The sequence below is a fragment of the Chenopodium quinoa genome, unplaced genomic scaffold (assembly GCF_001683475.1).
Source record: "Chenopodium quinoa cultivar QQ74 unplaced genomic scaffold, ASM168347v1, whole genome shotgun sequence".
Lineage (NCBI taxonomy): Eukaryota > Viridiplantae > Streptophyta > Magnoliopsida > Caryophyllales > Amaranthaceae > Chenopodium > Chenopodium quinoa.
In genome coordinates, this window is record NW_018745454.1 from 868,238 (window position 1) to 888,061 (window position 19,824).

A 19,824-nucleotide genomic window follows, 5' to 3' on the forward strand; every position below is an offset into this window, starting at 1 on the left:
GTATTGTATCGTTCACCGAAAACTATCAATATATAAAACTATTGTCATTGCAATTTGAAAATTCTTACAAGTAGATATGATAACTTTATACATTTGTTTTGAGTATTACATAGATTAGTGCAATTGTTGCTAATCTTATTAGTACATAATCTCTAACAATTTTCAATATAAGGTGTACATAATTTGTTGAAACTAATACAAATATGCAAGAGGACATAAATAGAAATGCTACATTTATGGATAGAATTATTCCTTATCCATAGACCCTAAATTGATTGAATTAACAACGAAAGATCGAAACAAACTTCTAAGCTTTTCCAAAAACAACAAAGCTAGATTTGCATCACGATTCATAACGTACTCCTAAATATTTACATCTTAAACAATCAAGCTTGAATTATTTTTTGTTGAGGGGAAGTTACCCTAAACACATGCTCTTCGCCAGTGCATTTGTCCACTTTTACTACCCATTTACTCCTCTTTGTATTGAGTCCATTACCATTATAATCCCGAATACCATGATTTTTAGGCACTTTGCTAATCAACAACCCTTCCCCGATAGGTAAGAAATGACCCCCTAACTCATTGCACGAGGGCACTAGATGTTGGGCGTTGTACCCTACAACTAATGCCCCGCCTTTACCTTGAATCCTTTCTTTTTGAGCAGTTTTGAAAATTACTTCGTGACCATCGATATTACAATCGATGGTCACAAAATCCGCACTCTTAAACTGATTAGTCAACAAATCGAGGGGATCCCCTATCACAAACTCGACGTGGTCCAAGTAACGTGATAACTGTGATTTCGATGCTTGGAGCTCCGTTGACCCGGGTAAGATACAGACCACCCGCCCTCCAGTCTGTTGGGCTGCAGCCACAAGGCCCAAGGTAGTTGGGCCTGCAATGGACCCACATACCTCCACCATAAATTGAGCATTGTTTCCCCCTGCTAGGGCTGATATGAACTCTGCTACATCAGGCTCTTTGCCTCTTTTGCCCTGCAAAATTGACCCATAATAAAGATTAATCACAAAGACTCAAACTTTATTCAAATTAAACTCCAAAAAATTACAAATAAATATTAAAAATTGATAATTTAAAAAAAAAAAAAAAAAAAAAAAAAAAAAAAAAAAAAAAGGTTTCATATATACTAAACTCACCATCTTGATGGTTCTGAGGTAAGCTCTAGTAGCATTTTCAGCAGACCAATGAGACATTTTGGTGTAAAATCTTGTAATAAAATGTGTTGATACAACTAATTAATTTGCTTTGAATATTTTATTTTTAATAAGAAGTTTAAGGTTGAAGTGAAGTTATGAAGACTAGATATAAGAAGGGTATATATACCAAGAAAAAGAGGCCTAGATTTGGGAAGCAACTAAGGCAGGTTCTTTCCATATTATTAAAAGAAAAGGACCTTTAATTTTAGAGCCATTACCAACTAACGTGCTGACCAACAGTTATTTGTTTACTAAATGTTTAGTACTACTCCATACTGCAACCTGAATTTTTATTGAGATGGGTTTGGAAATATCTGAGAATGATGAATTGATAATCTTTTTTATAATGACTTGCAACTAAGGAAATGTAACCATTAAAGTTTGCGACCACCACCAGTGTACGTGGATTTGACGTTTAAAAACTTAGAGGGTGTTGAAATCAATCATATGCCATCTGCGTCACTGCATTTGTAACTCTTTATAGACTAACGATATCTTTCTAGCTAGGGGTATTCGCAGTCTGGTTTAGTGTGGTTTGACACCCAAACCAAACCAGACCAGACCAGACCAGACTGTAATTAAGTGCAAATTGAATAATTTGCACTCAAGAACCCTAGATATTTATTTTAAAGTAACACGGAGTACTAGATTAGGTTTAGCATTTGAGAACAAAGACACTTTAAGGTTTGATCAAGTAAATTTTGTATTCGATTACAATATTGGATTATTTCACGTGAATTAGTAACATATATAGGTATTAGAAATGAAGAAAATTTTACTCTAGTAATTAAGCTTGATAAAACATTTTAAAATTATAAATAGTAAAACTCAAAAATGCATTGATGCAAGAAATTAAACATGAAGAACATTAGAACAACTCCATAAAGCTCAGGTAGAACATGTCGCCAACTAAACCACACTAAAATGATGCTGCAAAATTTGTCAATCTAATCCTTACATTAATTAAGACCACATTAATTACGGAGTAGTATTTTGTGACCTTCATAGATGTTAGAATATCTAATTAATTAAGTGGTCAATTATCAAAATCAAAACTACACATAATTATTTTTTGGCAGTATATGAAACAAGTTGATCTATTGGCTACCAAATATATTCATGTTCATAAGGATTCGTTGTTATGTCCAATAAGACCTACCAAATTCTATAATTTTAATACTTTATTATAAAATTGCATCAGCATTATAACTATAAACTTTTTTTTTTTCAGTTGAATGCTAACATATTCTCCTGTGAAAATTTAAATACAATAACCGACCAAAAGTAGCCGGTTTGGTTTGTACCATATAGGTCCATATTTGATGTTTACAATTAAGTCAAACGATGGAATTAATAATAGTCAATAGTTTGCAACAATTAGTCAATACCATTAGCCCTAAGTTCATAGATTTCATGTTTATTAAAGTTCACAATATCTACATAAAGATCCGATGTAGGTGCAAGTTTTGTTTATACTAAAATTAAATGAAAAGAAAAGCGAATAAATTGAATGAACAAGCTCTCTATCCGGATTTATAAGGATTGACGCGAATTAATTCCACTTTAGAGGGGTGGATGAGATTCGAACCCGTGACCTCTATGTCACGTTGTCCCAGGAATATGTTATATACTATATTAATAATCAATACATACGAAGTAGTTTAATTCATGTTCGAAAAAACGATTGTAAATTTCCTTTTATTTTCTCATAATCCTATGTCATTCATTTCTAAATATACTCCCTTATGTTCAATCAAGGAGCTGTTTTTAGCCTTAATATATTTTTATTGTAGAAAATAGTAAAAAAAAAAAAAAATGGAAGTTGACATCCGTTTCTTAGCTTTTACTTTATGTGCTTTATTATTTTTGAAAATGATGAAGAAATTTCCTAGATATTCAATACAAGTAGTAATAAACTTCACACAGCTTAAGGTAAAGGCTGGAGCCCGACAATGAACACAGAAATCCAAGAGGAATCAATAGGTTAATGCATCTTGATATTGTGAGCCAACCCTTGTTTAATTTTATCTTTCTTTAAAAGGATAAATGTCCTATTCTTCGAATTGGGAATTGTTTTCCTTTCCATATTCATAGATTGAAATCTTTCCAACTGACAAAAGAGATTTCACCATGCTACTCTTTTTCAAGTCAACTTTAATTCTAGTTTTTCATCACATGCCAACAAAGAATTTTGATTATTTTGTAATTATCATGTGTTAAAGACACTTAGGCCCTATTCTTTATTTCAAGTTATTTTGCTCTGCCCTGCCCTGCCCTGTTCTTTGCTCAATTATGCAAAAGTATCATTACCCCAAAACTGTGTTAATATAATGGATAAGAAAAAAAAAAAGTCAGGGCTCTGTATTGATAATACAATTATGAACGAACTTTTGATGACATCATTAATACAAGATGGGAGCCTTGTTTACCCTAATCGGGGCTTTGTATGTAATAGATTATACTCTACGTAGCTCGTACCAGACCTATGTAATAACAGTATTTAGTAGGCAAATGAAGTTATGAGTCTTGGATTAAATTTTGTTTGTGTTAGAAGTTCATACTCTATCTGTTATCAACTTAGTTGAAATTTGTAGGTATTGTTTTAATGTGCTGTTTGAATCTTACTACATCAGTAATCACCATTTCAAACTAACAGTTAGAATAATCACTTTCAAACAGATGGATAAAATCTCCCAATCAAACTCTACAATAAATAGAGAGCTCTAAAGAAAATCCGACCATGTTAAAATACACCATGGTAGTATGATACTATACATGAATATGCCTAAAAGTCACTGCGAACCTCCAGTTCCGTTGACAACCCGGGGTAAACCCAAGTTCTACATTGAAATGTAGAGATCTAGAGCTAGTCTATGGGGATCCTGATCACCTTTTTGGTTTGGCCTTTGGAAGTATCAGCCGCTTTTTCATTGTTGGGCCTGCTCCCCCATGCATCTCCCACTCTATGCCTTGTAGATGGAAGGTGAAACACTCCCCAGTCAGACATTCGATTCGCTCCAATGCCACTAGATCCTGCATCATTATAGAAGAAAATATTTCACCTCACAGATTCAGTCAACTTAAGCTACAAGTCCTGCAACATGGAATGCTACCAAAACTAACTAGAATCATCATGAATTAGATTTAACGAACTTGTGAAATTATAGAATGTGCTTGATATTCTTAAGAGAATAACCGAATTCTAGAAATTTTAATCTACTCCAGGTTCGGTCAACTTAAGCTACAAGTCCTGCAACATGGCGTACTACTAAAACTAACTAGAAACATCATGGATGAGATTTTAAGAACTTGTGAAATTATAGAATGTGTTTGATATTCTTAAGAGAATAAACAGCTTCTAGAAATTTAAATCTATCTTCACAATTTTGTAAAAGTAATAATTGAATCTCGAGTTATGAGGACAGAATTGTATGATCATCTTCTGCCCAAAGATTTGATTCACCAATCCCACCCACAGTACCTCATATGGTAATAGCAGTTTATGAAGACAAATTACAGAAGGTTGAACGCTACGGATCCTTTTGATCACAAGAATATACAAAATCCTGTGAGGCTTTTGACTGATATACAGAGCATGACAGTTTCCCAGTCCTAACTACACAAGGCACACGACAGTCACACTTCTGCTTTTGCAAGTGACAAAAGTCTAATATCCAGTAATATCGCAACCCCCTTCCTCTCTTCCTCCAAGTTCAACATGCTGATATTGATCACTCAAGAGCTATTTCAGACACAAGTGAACTGCATATTATCATCCATATACTAAGACAGTGGATAAATGGATGCTGAACATACCTGTACCTGGTGGTAGATGCTTGCCAGCATTGCCTTTCCAAGCGTCTTCAAAGCTTCCAAGTTCATCTGGAAAAATTTGTAGGAAAAAGAAAAAAAAAAAAAAATCAAAGTTATGTTCAACAACTCACGACCAACTACCAGCTAAAGGGTTCATTTGCCGTCAATATTTAATGATCTTACCTTCATTCAGATTATGCAGTGTTTGCCGCATGTCCACTTTGCCATCTGAATTTAGCTTCCTAGTAACTGTATGGCCCTATAAAAACATGTTCAGAATAAATGCTTCTGTTACCACAATTTTTTGAATAAATAATTAACCACAGATGGTAACAAGTCGAACAACACTAGAAACCAAAATCTCATAAACATCCATATATGAAGGTGATTGAGGTTCAAACACATACCTTGTCATGAAGTCCCCTCGAAATCCTGTGTGTTGCTTCACCCGTTCTCTTATCAGCCTCTTTGCAGTCTTCCATGATCATCTGGACAAAAGAAAATCGTTTTCTTAGTATCAAAGACATTAAATTTATGTCACATGCAAAATATTGAAAACACTTACACCATCGCTTCCCATTCTTCTGGAAGCTGAACTAGTGTAATACACTCCATCTACACCTCCATATGTGACTTTGCAACTGTGGACTTTAAATGACTGTGCCTGTGAGCCTCCTCCATTCCGGTTGTTGTCTGTCCTATAGTTTACTTGTTTCTTATTATCTGCCAAGTGCCAAACATTATAAGTGAACTGATGATATATAGAAAAGAAAGCTGCTATTGCTACAAGAAACCAATACAGATATTCCAATAGTAAGAAAAACTTTGCTGGATTCATTTAAAATATGAGTAAGACTATTCTACTCGTTCGAACAGCTTAAAATGACAAGTGTGTCCTTTCCAAAGACTCAAGAACACAAGTAACAGAAGCTCTAACAGAGATAGACTTGAATTACCATCAGCTTCATCATCTGGATGATCAACAAAAGGCTCATTGGCAGGTCTAGAGGCATTCTGACTTTCTTCATCATTATCCTCCATTTCTACTTCATCATCAGAGCAAAGTTCCTTGATGGTAGGTCCACTTGGTGGAACCACTAGGGGAGACTCACGCAAAGAACTATTTGAATGAAATATACTGCCAAATGGGCGGGTGAAAAAGGGATCATCAAAAGGATTCTTCCCAAATATGGAACCACCAAAATCTCCAAAGTTTCCAAAACCACCAAAAATGTCAAATGAATCACTCTGCTGCCTCTCGTTCGGCATCTTTACCCTTCAAAAATACAAGTAAATCTTAAGGTTAAGAAAGCAAATTATGATATAAAAAAATAAAAATAAACATACAAGTTTCAGAAAGAAAGATCATAAAGTAGAAAACTGAAGGAAGGCTTGCTTTTTACAGCAGTATCCTCAACTTAAGAACTTCATATCTACCGACAAGGCTGGGCTTAGAATGTTAGATCAGAAAATTGCCCAAGAAAATGAAAATAAAGATTAAATGCTGCGACACTTAAGGAGGCATCAGCAGCAAGTAAAATAGGCTGAAAATTCTTAGACTGATAATATGTAAAAGACATCAACAGTTACTTAACAAAACCAGTTTGCTTTCAGCAACATATCCAATGTTCAAATTGCTAATTCATGGTCATCAGTGACTTCACACTTAAAACTCAAATGCAAAAGAATAACTTTCACTCTTCACACTATGGCTGCTTCTACTCAAAGTTTGACACAACATAAATTTATCAACCCACCCAACTTGTATCAAACTGTTTGCAAGTGCTGTGAAACCCTTGTTGATTCTATACCTCCACCTCAAGATGAAAAACCTGGATATGTAATAATACTCTAAGGCTATGTTTGGATAATAAAAAATGGAAGGAAAGGAAGGGAAGGGAAAGGGATGGAGACAAACTTCCTTGTTTAGATAATATGTTGGGGGAGGGTGGGGGAGGGGGAGGGGGAGGGAAGGATCCATTTTCCCTCCTCCTTTAATAAAGACCATCCCTTCAAAATTGGAGAGATTTGGAAGGAAAATGGAACTCATCATTTCATTCACTTTCCCTTCTTTCCCCTTCCTCCTATTTCCCTCCCTTTCATTTCCCTTCTAATTTGTTATCCAAATATAGCATAAGAGTGTGTTTGGATTGAAGGAAATAAAGAGAAGGGAAGGGATGGGAAATGGATGGATGGTGTATCTTTCATTTGGATAATAATTGAGAAATGAAGGGAATTGAAAAGGAGGGGGGGGGGGTGAAGGAATTATTTTGTAAGCAATTTGCTCCCTTCAACAATGGAGAGATTTGGAAGGAAAACTCATTTTTTATCCCTCCCCTCCCTTCCCTTCTCTCATCTTCCCCTCCCTCCTCTTCTTTTCCTTCCCTTTTTATCCAAACAAACTGTAAATCTTTTGATTTCCTCCAAACTAAACACAAACAATTTATCTGATCATTGTACATCTTTCTATTTCTTTAAGGGTGTACTCTCTACTTCCACTCAAATAACACCGTCAACCGCTTAAGGTGATTCACATACATTCTTAACTATAACTATTAGGAATTTATTTATTCAACCTTACTCAGCAAGTCAGAATCCCCAGTTCTTAGTAATAATCCCTCTGGTCTATTCATAAGTTAATCTATCCTATGTCTTTGATCATGAAGGAGGGGTCGAACCTCCGACCTTGTGGTTAACAGCCACACGCTCTAACCAACTGAGCTATCCCAGCTTGTTGGTGTCAAGGACTAATCACTATTAGAAGTATGAGGGATGTATTCTAAAATTATCAGCACAAATTGACATTTACTTCCGAAATCAACCAAAAATAAACACACAAATTATGCATATTGACCAATCATAGAGCTAGAAACATCAAATCTCCTTTGAGATGACCACAGATGAAAGACCCCGGAAGCAACAACCGCCATTTCAATTTGTTGCCTACAAGGGTCTCCAATTGATCCTTTCTTAGATGTATTCTAAAATTATCAGCACAAATTGACATTTACTTCCGAAATCAACCAAAAATAAACACACAAATTATGCATATTGACCAATCATAGAGCTAGAAACATCAAATCTCCTTTGAGATGACCACAGATGAAAGACCCCGGAAGCAACAACCGCCATTTCAATTTGTTGCCTACAAGGGTCTCCAATTGATCCTTTCTTAGGTGTATTTTTTATAATAGCCTTGAGCCTTCGCCACATATGGCTTAGAGTTGGGCACGTCTAAACCTCTACAAACGCAACCACCACCATTTCAATTTGTCGCCTACAAGAATCTTCAATTGATCCTTTCTTAGGTGTACCTTTTATAATAGCTTTCGGCACATATTAAAAATACGCTAGAAGGAGGGGTCGAACCTCCGACCTTGTGGTTAACAGCCACACGCTCTAACCAACTGAGCTATTCCAGCTTGTTGGTATCATCACCTAATTAAAACTTCAAATTTGCTACAACAATGTGAAACATACGAAGTACAAACATACAATCAACAAATTCAGACAAATTGCAACACAAAATTCTAGTATAAACTGATAATCAATATTCTGCAAAAACTACTTCAATTCAATGAACTTCACGAAAAAAATTACAAAAAACGATGCAAGCTTATAATCAACAACCTCACACAAATTGCAACAAAAATTTCTATGAACTACAAGTAAACAAAAATTGACTTGAATTTGATGTTCTTGTTCACAAAGAAGCATTTTAAATCATTGAAATTACAGGATTTAGAACCCTAAATTGAAGAGAGAGAAAATACCTTGAAAGTTGAAGATAGAAATCTGGATTTTCTGGAGAAATGGGAAGTTTCTGGAGAGAGGAACAAGCTCCTGAAAATTTGTTGTTCGAAAATGTTCGTGTGTTTAATTGTTTATATATATCGCGAAAATAAGTAAACGGAAAAAAAGAAAAAAACCAGAAATAACTAGAGAGAACGGGAAAATATTTGACTTCAACATTACGCGTGTCACTGTTTTTGAATTTGCTAATACTAGAGCTACGTGCTTACATTTAACCTCACTATCATGTAAATATGTAATATTGGACTCAAAGGCTCGGACTATGTTGCTACGGAGTACATTCAACAGGACCCGGACTAGCCTGTCAATCTGTCATGGGACGAGCATACATTGTTTGTACGGCGCCTGATACCTTGAGGGCGATGAGGCTCTATCCATGTTAGCCTTTTTCATACGCACAAAAAAAAAAAAAAAAAGAAAAAAAAAACGCAATAATACTAACCTACACCAAGACAAATGCACAAATGCACAATATTGCACATAGGCATAAGTTGTCCTGTATGAAAGACATATTGTGCTGAAACATCAAGGAAACTGTTAGCACATCAAGGTGGTTCAATGAGCAACTATGTAATGTGTTATATGTTGCACTGTAGTAATCTCATTTATAAGGGTGGTTCAAGTGTTCGACACTAAATTAGCTTTAAAAAATTTTATGCTAAAATGTGCAGTTAAATATAAGAATAATAATACCTGTATGATAGCTTAACAAATAGCTAGCTATACATTAAATTTGGGTTTACAGGTAAGTATCTCTAGAGGATGAAAGATTGAACTATGGCCCGAAAACAAGCAGCAAGGCCAGCAACTAAAATGCCGTAAAGTATTTTACATAAAAGAACATTCATGCAAGTAAATAACCGAAAAAAGTTCAGTTCTTCGTCATTGGCTCCCCCTTTCTGAGAAGGATTCATGTTATAGGAATCAAATCTGCACCTGAACCTTCACTTCTGCATCTGCACTTGAACCTTTTACTTCAGCTTAAGTAAAGCGGCTTTGAGTCTTGATTCATTTCCGATGCTCAAGTTGAGTTGGCAGGTGCCATAGTAGTATAGTAACAATATTACCAATATGACAGCTGTGGTCATTACTGTAATGCAATTATTTAACTTCCAAGCAAATTAACACAGTATGAAATCAAGAGGAGGCAGCAAAAGGTTTTATTACTCTGGCAGCTTAATAAACGCCATACAGCAAAACATTGTCAACATCCGACGATCAGATTCACTAACCACATTGATAAACCTCAATATAAGATTGCACTCTTTACACCCCAGAAATTATGCAAAAATATAAAGGGGTTTTGGGAAATGTTCCCAAAAATTATCTGATACTGCCATTCTAAAGATGCCACAGCACAGTCACCATTGATTTCACATACAAAGCGTTTGCAGATCTTTGTGATGAACCCTGGTTTTTCTTAGGTGGCAAATCATATGATCTCAATACAATTGAAACAAAGTTCGTCCCTATTTCTTTAGAGGGTTCATCTTTTCCCTAAGGTAGTATAACTTGGCTCTCCTCACTTTCTTCTTATCCAGCACTTTAATCTCCTTTATGTTAGGTGAGTACCTGTTGCCATCAAATCACAGGTCATTAATAGATGAATAATAATCTCACATCTATAAGTCACTATAATACTTGTATACTCTTATCTCAATTACCAAAGAGGAACAATGTAGCGATGTATGAAAGGAAAATTCAATGGGGAAAATGTGGTTTTTGGGAGAGCCAGAAAAGGGAAGGAAACACACACAAACACAAGAAAAGTGGTGGTTGGACCATTCATTGTGGATGTAATCCATCCCGTGTAGATTTTTCTAGTCCATTTCGTGTTTTGGCGTGTTCGGCCTAAATCTTACTGGCCTTGGATGGACTTTTCTCAGCTCGTAATAGGACCCAGCATGATGTCTCAGGCTAATGAATGGAAAGACTTTATATTGGTATTGCCCAGCTATAGTGTAATAGTCTATAACTTGATGCTTTATAAAGTAAAATTAACACATAAAGTTTGTGGGATGAAACAGATATTTCATTTTGCAAGGAAGTATTCCAAAGTTACATACATTGGAAGAAGACTCTCGACCCCAACTCCAGCAACTAATCTTCGTATTCTAAAGGTTGAGTTTAATCCTGCATTCCGTCTTGCTATAACAATGCCTTTTATTGTAGTAATACGCCGTTTGTTCTCAGGAACTTCCTGTTTCCACACACCAAAGTAAAACATGTTATTGAGAGTTCCCATCCCAACATGTTAGCAAGATCAATAGTTACCTCCAGCAAATTTTACATACCAATTTGAGCTGGATAATATACCCTGGCTTAACATCAGGAATTTCTCTCTGTCCCCTTACCTCTTCAACTGCTTCTTTATCCAGAATCTGCTGACAGAATGTTGTAAGAAACAAGTAAACACAACTTCCTCGTAAAAGATATATGCAGTGAAAGCATGCATACCTGCATAATGTGCCTAGCTGTTTTGTCAAGCCTCTTGAATTTTATGCGAGTAGGCACATCAGTTTCTGCAGGTGTAGTATCCTGTGTAATTGATGCTGCAGGAGTGCCAGCAGTAGAAAAGCTCTGGTGAAGAAAACCCTGAGAAAAAACAGCCTCATGAAAAGCACCAAACTTTGCACTTCCACTGAAGCAAGCTAACGAAGGTGCAATGTATCCATGTCTTGAAGCACATTCATGACCAAGTTTCCCTCCCTGTGACAATTCAAATATAACCAACCCATTAAAACTTTAAACAAATCAAAAATAGAAAAAGACACGTTGTAAATAATTACCCTTCTCTTTTTCCTTTTTATTGAGAAGCTAAGCAAAGAATTAGTGCTACAGTTAGCTACATATATTATGGTTAGAATATTCAGCCTTAAAATGTACTCCGTATCATTATATTGAGCAAAATTAAGGAATGAGAAACTGACATGCGTTAAAATTGGACATAGAGAAGGAGATGTGGGGTAGTTAAGCACCATAGAGTATTCAAACTGTTCACAATGGAAGTCTTAGAGAGAAGAAAGTAATTAACCTAAGACTATCAAAGCAACAACGTCACATAGCAGTGACTTACCATGCCAATTTCTCCCATCCAGCTTCCATTGAAAGGAACAGAGTTATTATTAGAAAAATGAAGTTTCACTCAAGAAAAGAGAGAGAGAGAGAGAGAGAGAGAGAGAGAAATCAAGGCCATGCTCGGAAGATATAAATTATAGGGCATATGAATGAATCTGGACACTAAAAAAAGACATAGAACTATAGAAGTGATCATAATGGTTGTTAATACTAAGTGGTGGAAGTGTGGAACCTGGTTGGTAGTCATCTACTAACCTCGCCTATTACCCTCATTTGTGAGTAAATTGTTTTCTTCAAGAGGGTTGAGGAGCCTATTACCCCTTATCAGGAAATAATATTAGTATATTACATTATTACTCTACCTAAATAATTTACACAACAGTTGACTAATTGAATCCCCCAACCCAAGAATTGTCAAACTGTAAAAAAGATAATCTTTCAACAACTTCAGCTGCACCAGGCATAACATTACCTTGGTAGGCAGGGTTCAGCACCTATTCATTCATAACTTAGTAACTTCCCAGCTCCTATACCAGAAAATAAGTAGCCTGTACTCCATTAACAACCCCTTTGACTAAGAAAACTCCACTAGGTAGAACATAAGGCTTCCGTCAAAGTCTGAGTTGTCAGGCTTTCCTCTTCTTTCCCCAACAAGGAGAAATATGACTGTTATATAGGATTCCCTCCCATTCCACAACTCCCATTACATCAAATGATTAGGAAGATCAGTTAGAGTAGTTGCATGTAGCTTTTGAAGATTGTTTGGGTACTAAAATGGACATATCCATTTTAGCCTAAAAGTACTTCGGCCCACATAAGCTCAATGAGCAAGAAAGGCCTTATAAGACCACAAGATGTCAAGTACACCGCAAGGGCCAAAGATTTCCTACATACATAATTACATAGTTAACTATATATACCCCTTTTAAGGGTGTGTTGGTTACCGTTTTTATTTTTATTTTTTTTGACAAGGAGTATGTTGGTTTAATGTAAAATGTTTCATGAAAAATGATTTCCCATTTTTCTTTTGTTTGATTTTTGAAGGGATGGAAAACAATTTCCTGGTTATGGAAAATTACACCCCTACTGTGTAAAACATTTTCCTTTACAAAACAAGGAAAACCCGTTGTCCTCCTTCCTCCTTTTAATTTTCCTCTTATCCATCCTCACCTTTACATAACTATTTTCAATTCAATTTCTCCCTAACTTTTGTAAGAAACCAAGCAAGGAAATCTAATTGGCAATTGTGGTTTTCCATGAAAACTCAATTTTCATTGTAGAGGTTTAACATCAAACCAAACGGGGCCTAAATACTCTCAAATTAAAGGTCGTTTAGGAACTAACTTGGGCGTCAGAGGGCTAGGGGTTCATCTTGCAGGTTCGTAGGCGATCCTCAAGACCCCATTTTACCTCCAAAACAATCACAATTTTAACATAATCGATGCAATACAAGCTCGAGCAATTGAATCAAGAAAATAAAACCAATACATTCCAAAATTACTAAAATGGATAAATTGAATTAAATTCAGGCAACATGCTCTACAATTCATAAATTAGGGCTTACGCACAAAATTAAAAAAGTACTCTAAATCGATAAAATTATGCTACTAGAAAATCATACTATTCAGTAAAATAAACAAGCGGAAGTGAAGAAACTAGAAAAAAAAAAAAAAAAAAAAAAAAAAAAAAGAAGCAGTTACCAAAATGGAGGAGAGAAAATCCGAGGTTACTCTGCATCGTGATCGAACTGTCCTAATTAAGGATTGCATCTGAAATATGTTATTTCTACTATTAAATAGATAAGTTGATTGATAAAAATGGGGGAAAATTGAAGAGCTACATTAATGGTGAATAAGGTTCATTGTGTTGGTACCTTAGTGAAGTAGACGAGGAAGTCTTACAAAAGCCCTGCTTTAAATGTTTTTTTTTTTTTTTTTTACGGTTTTTTTTTTTTTTTAAAGAGTTTTAAGTGCTTATTGGAAAATGTTATATATAGCCTTTATGACTACATATAAGCATTAAATTTACACTTGAAAATCGTAAAAAGTTAAGAAATTATCAAAATATAAACACTAATAACACTGATTTACGCGTGTTTTTGTCATGAATTCTTAATTTTATACAATTTCCAAGAATATAATTAACTAGATTAAACCCCGTGCAATGCACATTTATTAAATATTCTAATGACAATAAAATAATAAATTTTACCAAAAATAATGGATATATAAATATTATAAATAGACTTAGTGGTAAAAAGTATGAAATATTGTGAAAGAAATTAATTAAACATATACGGAGTAATAGTTATAATGGGCAATTTGATATTTAAGGACATTTATTTTAGATTTTATAGAAACTAAAAGTCATAATTTAATTACAATAAGTTTTTTTTAGTAAGTGGTTTTGGAGGGAAAACATTTTACAATATTTTGCCAAGTATTTACTAAGTTTCGCCTTTAGTATAATATAATTGATGCTTATATATAGCCCTTAGGGCTACATATAACATTACCCAATTAATATTTGGAAGAAATGCATTGAAATATTTTTAAGTTACATAACTGTTAAAAAAAAATATGAGAGTACTAACATGATGAGTATGTTTAACCTAAGGTATGATGTAGGGAATTTTAACAAAAAGTAGCATAATTGTGGAGTTTTGATTTATTTATTTTTTTAAAAGTTTCTTGGAAATAAGTCAATAAATTCAAGTTCCTAAAGTCAATGTGAGTCGATTTTTGCATAGTAATTTTAAGTTAAGCAGACATATCAAGGAGAATGGTCCTACCGGACCGGAACCTCTCACAAAAATAGGAAGAAACATCTGGTATAAACTAAGGAGTATTAAACATAATTCTAGCAACTTGGCAAGCATCCATTTAAAAAAACCATTTCAATTTTTTAAAAATTTTAAATAAAAAATTGGTTGGGGGGGGGGGGGTATTAGCCATGGCATTTAAATAAAATGAATGCAATTTTTTCTTTTTCTCAACTTTTGGCTTGCCACAATATAAACATCAGAAATTCCTGTATTACAAATCCCCTACACCCCCCATTATAAATCAGACTGTTAGAACTTAAAACATACATGTAAGAGGCACCCCCCCCCCCCCCCCCCAAAGCTCTATAATCTACATTTTCCTGCTCCCTCTGATCATCGAATTTCCCCCTCTTCTCTATTCATAATGTTTCTTCCCTTGATAGCTTTTACATTGCAGAAGCGTGTACGAGCTGACAGAAAGACCAGAGCCCAATTAATCCCCCAATTGCTTGATCAAAGACAAAGGGAAGAAATTGTATGAGAGCTCAGAATCTTTAGTTGCGAGGGATACTTCTGAAAGCCAGAGATATAGAACCAACACGTCTTAAAACTCTTGTGCGTCAAGGTCAGGCTTTGATGGATAATCTAGACCCTGAAGTTCCGGCATCCTTCGTAGATCTTCATCTGCATATGCGGGGATAAGCCAATACTTCTTGTCCATTCCAAATACCTGTTAAGAATCAGACGTTTACTCAAAATGCTGCAAAAGCTTAAAATTCCTGATATAGTAGCAGAAGTTAACATGAAGCATTAACTGACATGAAACCTATATTGACCCCATTGGGCCCATTCTTTTGTGTAAATGTAGGTTATACGCATAGTATTGCTTTCTCCCTCCCTACACCCCCCCCCCCAAAAAAAAAAAAAATATAAATAAATAAAAACTCGGAGTAATCTGTTAGTTGAATTAGTCAGGAAAGACATGCACAATGACAATACAGGAGGCGATTAGATTGGCAAGGTAATTCTGTATATGCTCAAGCTGTCAAGCATAATATAATGAAAGAAAATCTAGAATACATTGCAATACTTGCATATTCACAGTTTTGAAACTCACTGTAAAATCATTTCAGACACACAAACAAACATACTAACCTGCTGGAAATTTTTCTTCTTTCCGAGATCATAACGCCACTTTGGGCTTGTCTTCTTTTCATATGCCTGATCAGATAACAAAGGTAGATGCTGGTAAATAAAATTCCTTCTCAGAATAATCATTAAAGTAATAGCTAACATTGTAGTGAACCACACCAGAGTTGCAGAGGATTTTACATTTAACAACGTAGTGTATCCGTCACTACTCTTTTCTTCTACTAAATAGAGTTTTCTCCATTTTTCTTCCCTTATTTATGAGGGGGTAGAGAAATAATGCATCACACATTCACACCATTCACACCATTGAACACTCAGATACAATACAACACAAGGCAAATCAAATTAATCAAAAACAGTTCACTGCCAATAAAAGTCAGAATCTGCCCCTTAAAACCCAATTTCAATAGGAACCATGGGTTACTGACAATCCAGGTAAAGTAGAGACCCAGAAAGCTATATCATAAAATAAAGTGAGCAAAAGCCTTATGGTGAAACTTTTCCCAGGCCACCAAAAACCAACAACATAGAACAACCTCACGGTGCGAATGTACTAGAAGCAAAAAATTGTAAAGATCTCGGAGTACAACCAAAAGAATTACAAAATAGTTTACCTCAATAGTAGTGGTATTAGCAGAAACCAAAGATATATGCATGATGAGAAATCCCATAACACTCAATGTGAATGCCAAATTCAAGACTGCAACAACCACAAAAAAGGCCAACTATAAGGTTCTATGCCATGTGAGGATATAGTATTAACAGAAAGAATAAACAACAAGGTTCAAAATTAATTAGCTAATCAACCATTACCAAATGCAAGGAATGTTGTCGCAAGACTGCTTGGTGTTCCAGGTATCTCTCCATCACTAAAGAATGCAATAAATTGTGGCAACAGTGAAATTGTTACCAGAGTGGTCTCTAAAAACGTGTAGAACTGCATTGCAACAACAAACAAGCAAATATTAACTATATATATGAATTAATTAAGATCCTGCCCTCAATTAAAGATACACAGAGCATCATGTAACCAGATAACAATTGGTATCCAAACAAATACACCCTCAGACATTCTTACTCTTGTTCGATGCATTCATCAAGAAACCCTCTAAACTTGCACTTTAAAAAATTTGACCCCTTCACAATTTCCACATTAAAAATCTTTGATAATTAATTCCATATTGTTAGCCTTTTAGGAACATATCTACTATTCTATACAACCATAGATAATGAGAACCATCCAACATTAAAGCTTATGATTTTTAGATAGCAAAAAAAAAAAAAAAAAATCTCATGCTACCGAGAGGGAAATGATTTTGGCACACCTCTATATGAGAGCACAGTTTTCTATATTCTTCTCACATAGGGGTGTGCCAAAATAAATTAGTGGTGTGCCAAAATCAACTTCCCTACAAAGAAATAAACAACCATGACACCTCCCAAGCATAAACAAAAACCTCAACGACGGATCTAATGCATGTAATGATGCAATACTAACTGAAGAAAGTGGAACCAGATAAGGGTCATAAATGGAAACATACCAGGAATAGAAGGAAATATTTATAATTTAGTGCTCCAACACAATTTACAACCCATACACAATGATGATCCATTTTTAGTACACACCTCCCACCTGGAATAAAATTAAGCAGCATGTCAAGATTATAACAAACTGACAGGGGTCCATAAAAGAAATAACATGAACACGAAAGCAACGGCACTCACAAACAGAACAATGATGGCAGCGAGGAGGTTTCAGCTGGTTGCACTTTCGACAAACTCGTACTTTTGTATTAGATTGATCAGTTTGCACTCCACTGAAGTCGGACGCAGTCAATGGATCATTCTCACCTCTCTCCTCATCTATGGCAGGCCTCCAATTTGCGGGTACACACCCGGATCAGTAAAAACAACAGAAAAGTAACTCCACAACAACATGCCTAGCTGCAAGTGGAAATCAAATTGTACCTTTATTTAGCAATGTTTGACAAATCCTGGATTCTTATAGCTAAGGCATTCTAAATTTCTATTCAAAATCACAAAAATAGAAAGAAATTCAGCATAACTAACACAATTCATGGTACCCACAAATTAATTCAGCAAAATTACAGAACTAATCAGCTGATATAAAGTCAAAACCCCAAATTTCAACCTTACTAAATCAATCAAAAAAGTGGAAGCTAGTTTTTCTCAATTAATGCAAGAAATCACTCAAACCCATCAAATTTAAACATCAATAGCACCCAAAGTAATCAAATTTTACGCAAAATTAAGAAAATTTAAAAGGGTCAAATCTGAAAAAACCAAAAATATTAAAGATAAACTTCAAAAAAATCAAAATTAACTCACCAAACCATGGAATGGTAACAAAACTGCGAACGAAGTAAGAGTATCAAGACCACCATCGAATAAAGCAGGGCCATAAGTGGTCAAAACGACGGCGTAATATGTTACACCCACAACCCCTAAAACGAGCAAGATCATGATCGAACCTAAACCCCTTAAAGCAGTACAAAATCTGAATACATTCCACGCCATTACTGTTCCAGATCTGTACATCACTCACAAAGAGAGATAGGAGAGAGAAAAGTGGTGAAAAAAATCAATGAATTTTGATAAATTAATCAAATTCTTGTCTTTTTTTTCTGGGGTTTTTTTGTTTTATTTCTTCGAAATTTTCTTCTTCTTTCCCCAGTTTTTTGAGTTTCTTAAACTGGATTTTAATGGCGGAATAAATTTTAACAGGGGTTTTACACAAGAAGAGAGAGAAAAAGAGAAGGAGGCGCGTGGAAGAAAAGCGCCGAGATTGGGTTGGGGGAAGGTGGGGAGTTTGAAGAAGAAGAAATTTGTGTTTTTTAGGGGTTAGCTTGATAAATGGGTTATCGACACTATTAAATTGAGAAGGTGATTCATCAAAAGACAATATAAATATCAAATTAAATTAAATAAAAAAAAGTGAAGATTGGGTTTAGCATGGTCTTTTGTAAATTTTAATTCTTAATTTTTTAGTTTTATTTTTTTAGTTGATCTTAATTTAGAATTTTTCAAGGTAATCACAACTTTAGGACCCATGATGAAGTATTGTCACATTGACTAGAAATTTGGTTGTCAATTTAGAAAAATAAAAATTTAGTAAGATTGAAAATATGTTTTTTTTTTTTTCATTACTATTATTATTTGTGAAATATATACTACATGTTAAATACGGAGTATACCATATGAAATAATTAATTTATTTCATTCAATATATTATAAACGTAGTATTTTAATGTTAAATTGAATAACTTTGTAGATGTAACTTTTTATTAATGAATTGATTTTGTTATTAAAAAAATAAAAAATGCAACACGCTAGTTATTTTTTTTTTTTTTTTTGTAGATGATGTAACTTTTCGGTTGGGTGTTTTGTCGAAAGGGGTAAGAACTAAAGGTCTGTTCTCTCCAGCTTAGTTTCAGTTTAGTTCCGCTCCAATCAGTTCAGTTCAGTTCACGGTTCAGTTTCTAATTTCCTTCTCTCATAAACAATTCATTTCAATTCAGTTCAGTTCAGCTCCAATCATTTCACTTCTGTTGTTTTCAGTAAATCACAACAGGCCTTAATAATCTTCATCTTCAAGAATTTGCAGTTAGGAGTGAGGATTCCACTTTGTGATGACCACAAACTTATAAGGTGATCCTAAAGGTCAAATTCCCAACTAATTATATCAAGCTTTGTTTAATTGGCAGGTCTTCCTTACACTTATGGCGTCCTAAAGGCCTGTTCACATTTATTGAACTGAATTGAATTGAAATGATTGGAGCTGAACTGAACCAAACTGAAATGAGATGAAATGAATATTCTATGAGAGAGGGAAATTAGGAGTTGAACTGAACTGAAATTAAGTAAATGTGAACAGACCATAATTATATACTTGTGTACAATAATACACTCCATGGTTTTATGGTATTACGTTACGAATCATTACATCTAGCACCTTGTAATTGT

At 34.7% G+C, this 19,824-nt stretch overlaps 3 protein-coding genes, 2 non-coding genes and 1 pseudogene across 6 annotated transcripts; all 6 read right to left on the reverse strand.

The window, feature by feature from the left end:
• Positions 1 to 63: 63 nt before the first annotated feature.
• LOC110714438 lies at positions 64 to 1,296 on the reverse strand. Its single transcript, XM_021892949.1, has 2 exons — positions 1,161 to 1,296; positions 64 to 998 (listed from the first exon to the last, which is right to left on the reverse strand). The coding sequence occupies exons 1-2, from the start codon at positions 1,215 to 1,217 to the stop codon at positions 387 to 389; spliced, it is 669 nt and encodes a 222-aa protein (XP_021748641.1). The 5' UTR covers positions 1,218 to 1,296; the 3' UTR covers positions 64 to 386.
• A 2,491-nt stretch (positions 1,297 to 3,787) lies between these two features.
• LOC110714323 lies at positions 3,788 to 9,274 on the reverse strand. 2 transcript variants are annotated; one of them, XM_021892826.1, is made up of 7 exons: positions 8,807 to 9,274; positions 5,990 to 6,309; positions 5,599 to 5,756; positions 5,441 to 5,521; positions 5,217 to 5,292; positions 5,043 to 5,102; positions 3,788 to 4,253 (listed from the first exon to the last, which is right to left on the reverse strand). In XM_021892826.1, exons 2-7 carry the CDS (start codon positions 6,300 to 6,302, stop codon positions 4,087 to 4,089), a joined length of 855 nt encoding a protein of 284 aa, XP_021748518.1. In that variant the 5' UTR covers positions 6,303 to 6,309; positions 8,807 to 9,274; the 3' UTR covers positions 3,788 to 4,086. The 2 variants fall into 2 exon arrangements, with proteins under 2 accessions (XP_021748518.1, XP_021748517.1); XM_021892825.1 differs by having other exon boundaries at positions 5,037 to 5,102; positions 8,807 to 9,272.
• TRNAN-GUU lies at positions 7,691 to 7,764 on the reverse strand. The gene has a single exon. It is a non-coding gene; the product is annotated as a tRNA-Asn (tRNA).
• On the reverse strand, positions 8,382 to 8,455 carry TRNAN-GUU. Its single transcript has one exon. It is a non-coding gene; the product is annotated as a tRNA-Asn (tRNA).
• Positions 9,275 to 9,978: 704 nt separating the features above from the next.
• On the reverse strand, positions 9,979 to 13,972 carry LOC110714325 (50S ribosomal protein L19, chloroplastic-like). Its single transcript, XM_021892829.1, has 5 exons — positions 13,625 to 13,972; positions 11,304 to 11,555; positions 11,141 to 11,227; positions 10,913 to 11,046; positions 9,979 to 10,418 (listed from the first exon to the last, which is right to left on the reverse strand). The coding sequence occupies exons 1-5, from the start codon at positions 13,691 to 13,693 to the stop codon at positions 10,316 to 10,318; spliced, it is 645 nt and encodes a 214-aa protein (XP_021748521.1). The 5' UTR covers positions 13,694 to 13,972; the 3' UTR covers positions 9,979 to 10,315.
• A 1,063-nt stretch (positions 13,973 to 15,035) lies between these two features.
• LOC110714107 lies at positions 15,036 to 18,778 on the reverse strand (annotated as a pseudogene).
• Positions 18,779 to 19,824: the final 1,046 nt, after the last annotated feature.

Excerpts from the sequence above, each read along its gene's own strand:
- LOC110714323 (XM_021892825.1), bottom strand. The coding sequence starts at position 6,302 with ATGCCGAACGAGAGGCAGCAGAGTGATTCATTTGACATTTTTGGTGGT. Across the intron at positions 5,103-5,216 it reads ACTGCATAATCTGAATGAAG|ATGAACTTGGAAGCTTTGAA; the intron begins GTAAGATCATTA and ends AAATTTTTCCAG. Across the intron at positions 4,254-5,036 it reads GCATCTACCACCAGGTACAG|GATCTAGTGGCATTGGAGCG; the intron begins GTATGTTCAGCA and ends ATAATGATGCAG.
- LOC110714438 (XM_021892949.1), bottom strand. The coding sequence starts at position 1,217 with ATGTCTCATTGGTCTGCTGAAAATGCTACTAGAGCTTACCTCAGAACC. Across the intron at positions 999-1,160 it reads ACCTCAGAACCATCAAGATG|GGCAAAAGAGGCAAAGAGCC; the intron begins GTGAGTTTAGTA and ends TCAATTTTGCAG.
- LOC110714325 (XM_021892829.1), bottom strand. The coding sequence starts at position 13,693 with ATGCAATCCTTAATTAGGACAGTTCGATCACGATGCAGAGTAACCTCG. Across the intron at positions 11,228-11,303 it reads CAGCTAGGCACATTATGCAG|ATTCTGGATAAAGAAGCAGT; the intron begins GTATGCATGCTT and ends TTCTGTCAGCAG. Across the intron at positions 10,419-10,912 it reads GTCGAGAGTCTTCTTCCAAT|GTACTCACCTAACATAAAGG; the intron begins GTATGTAACTTT and ends TGATGGCAACAG.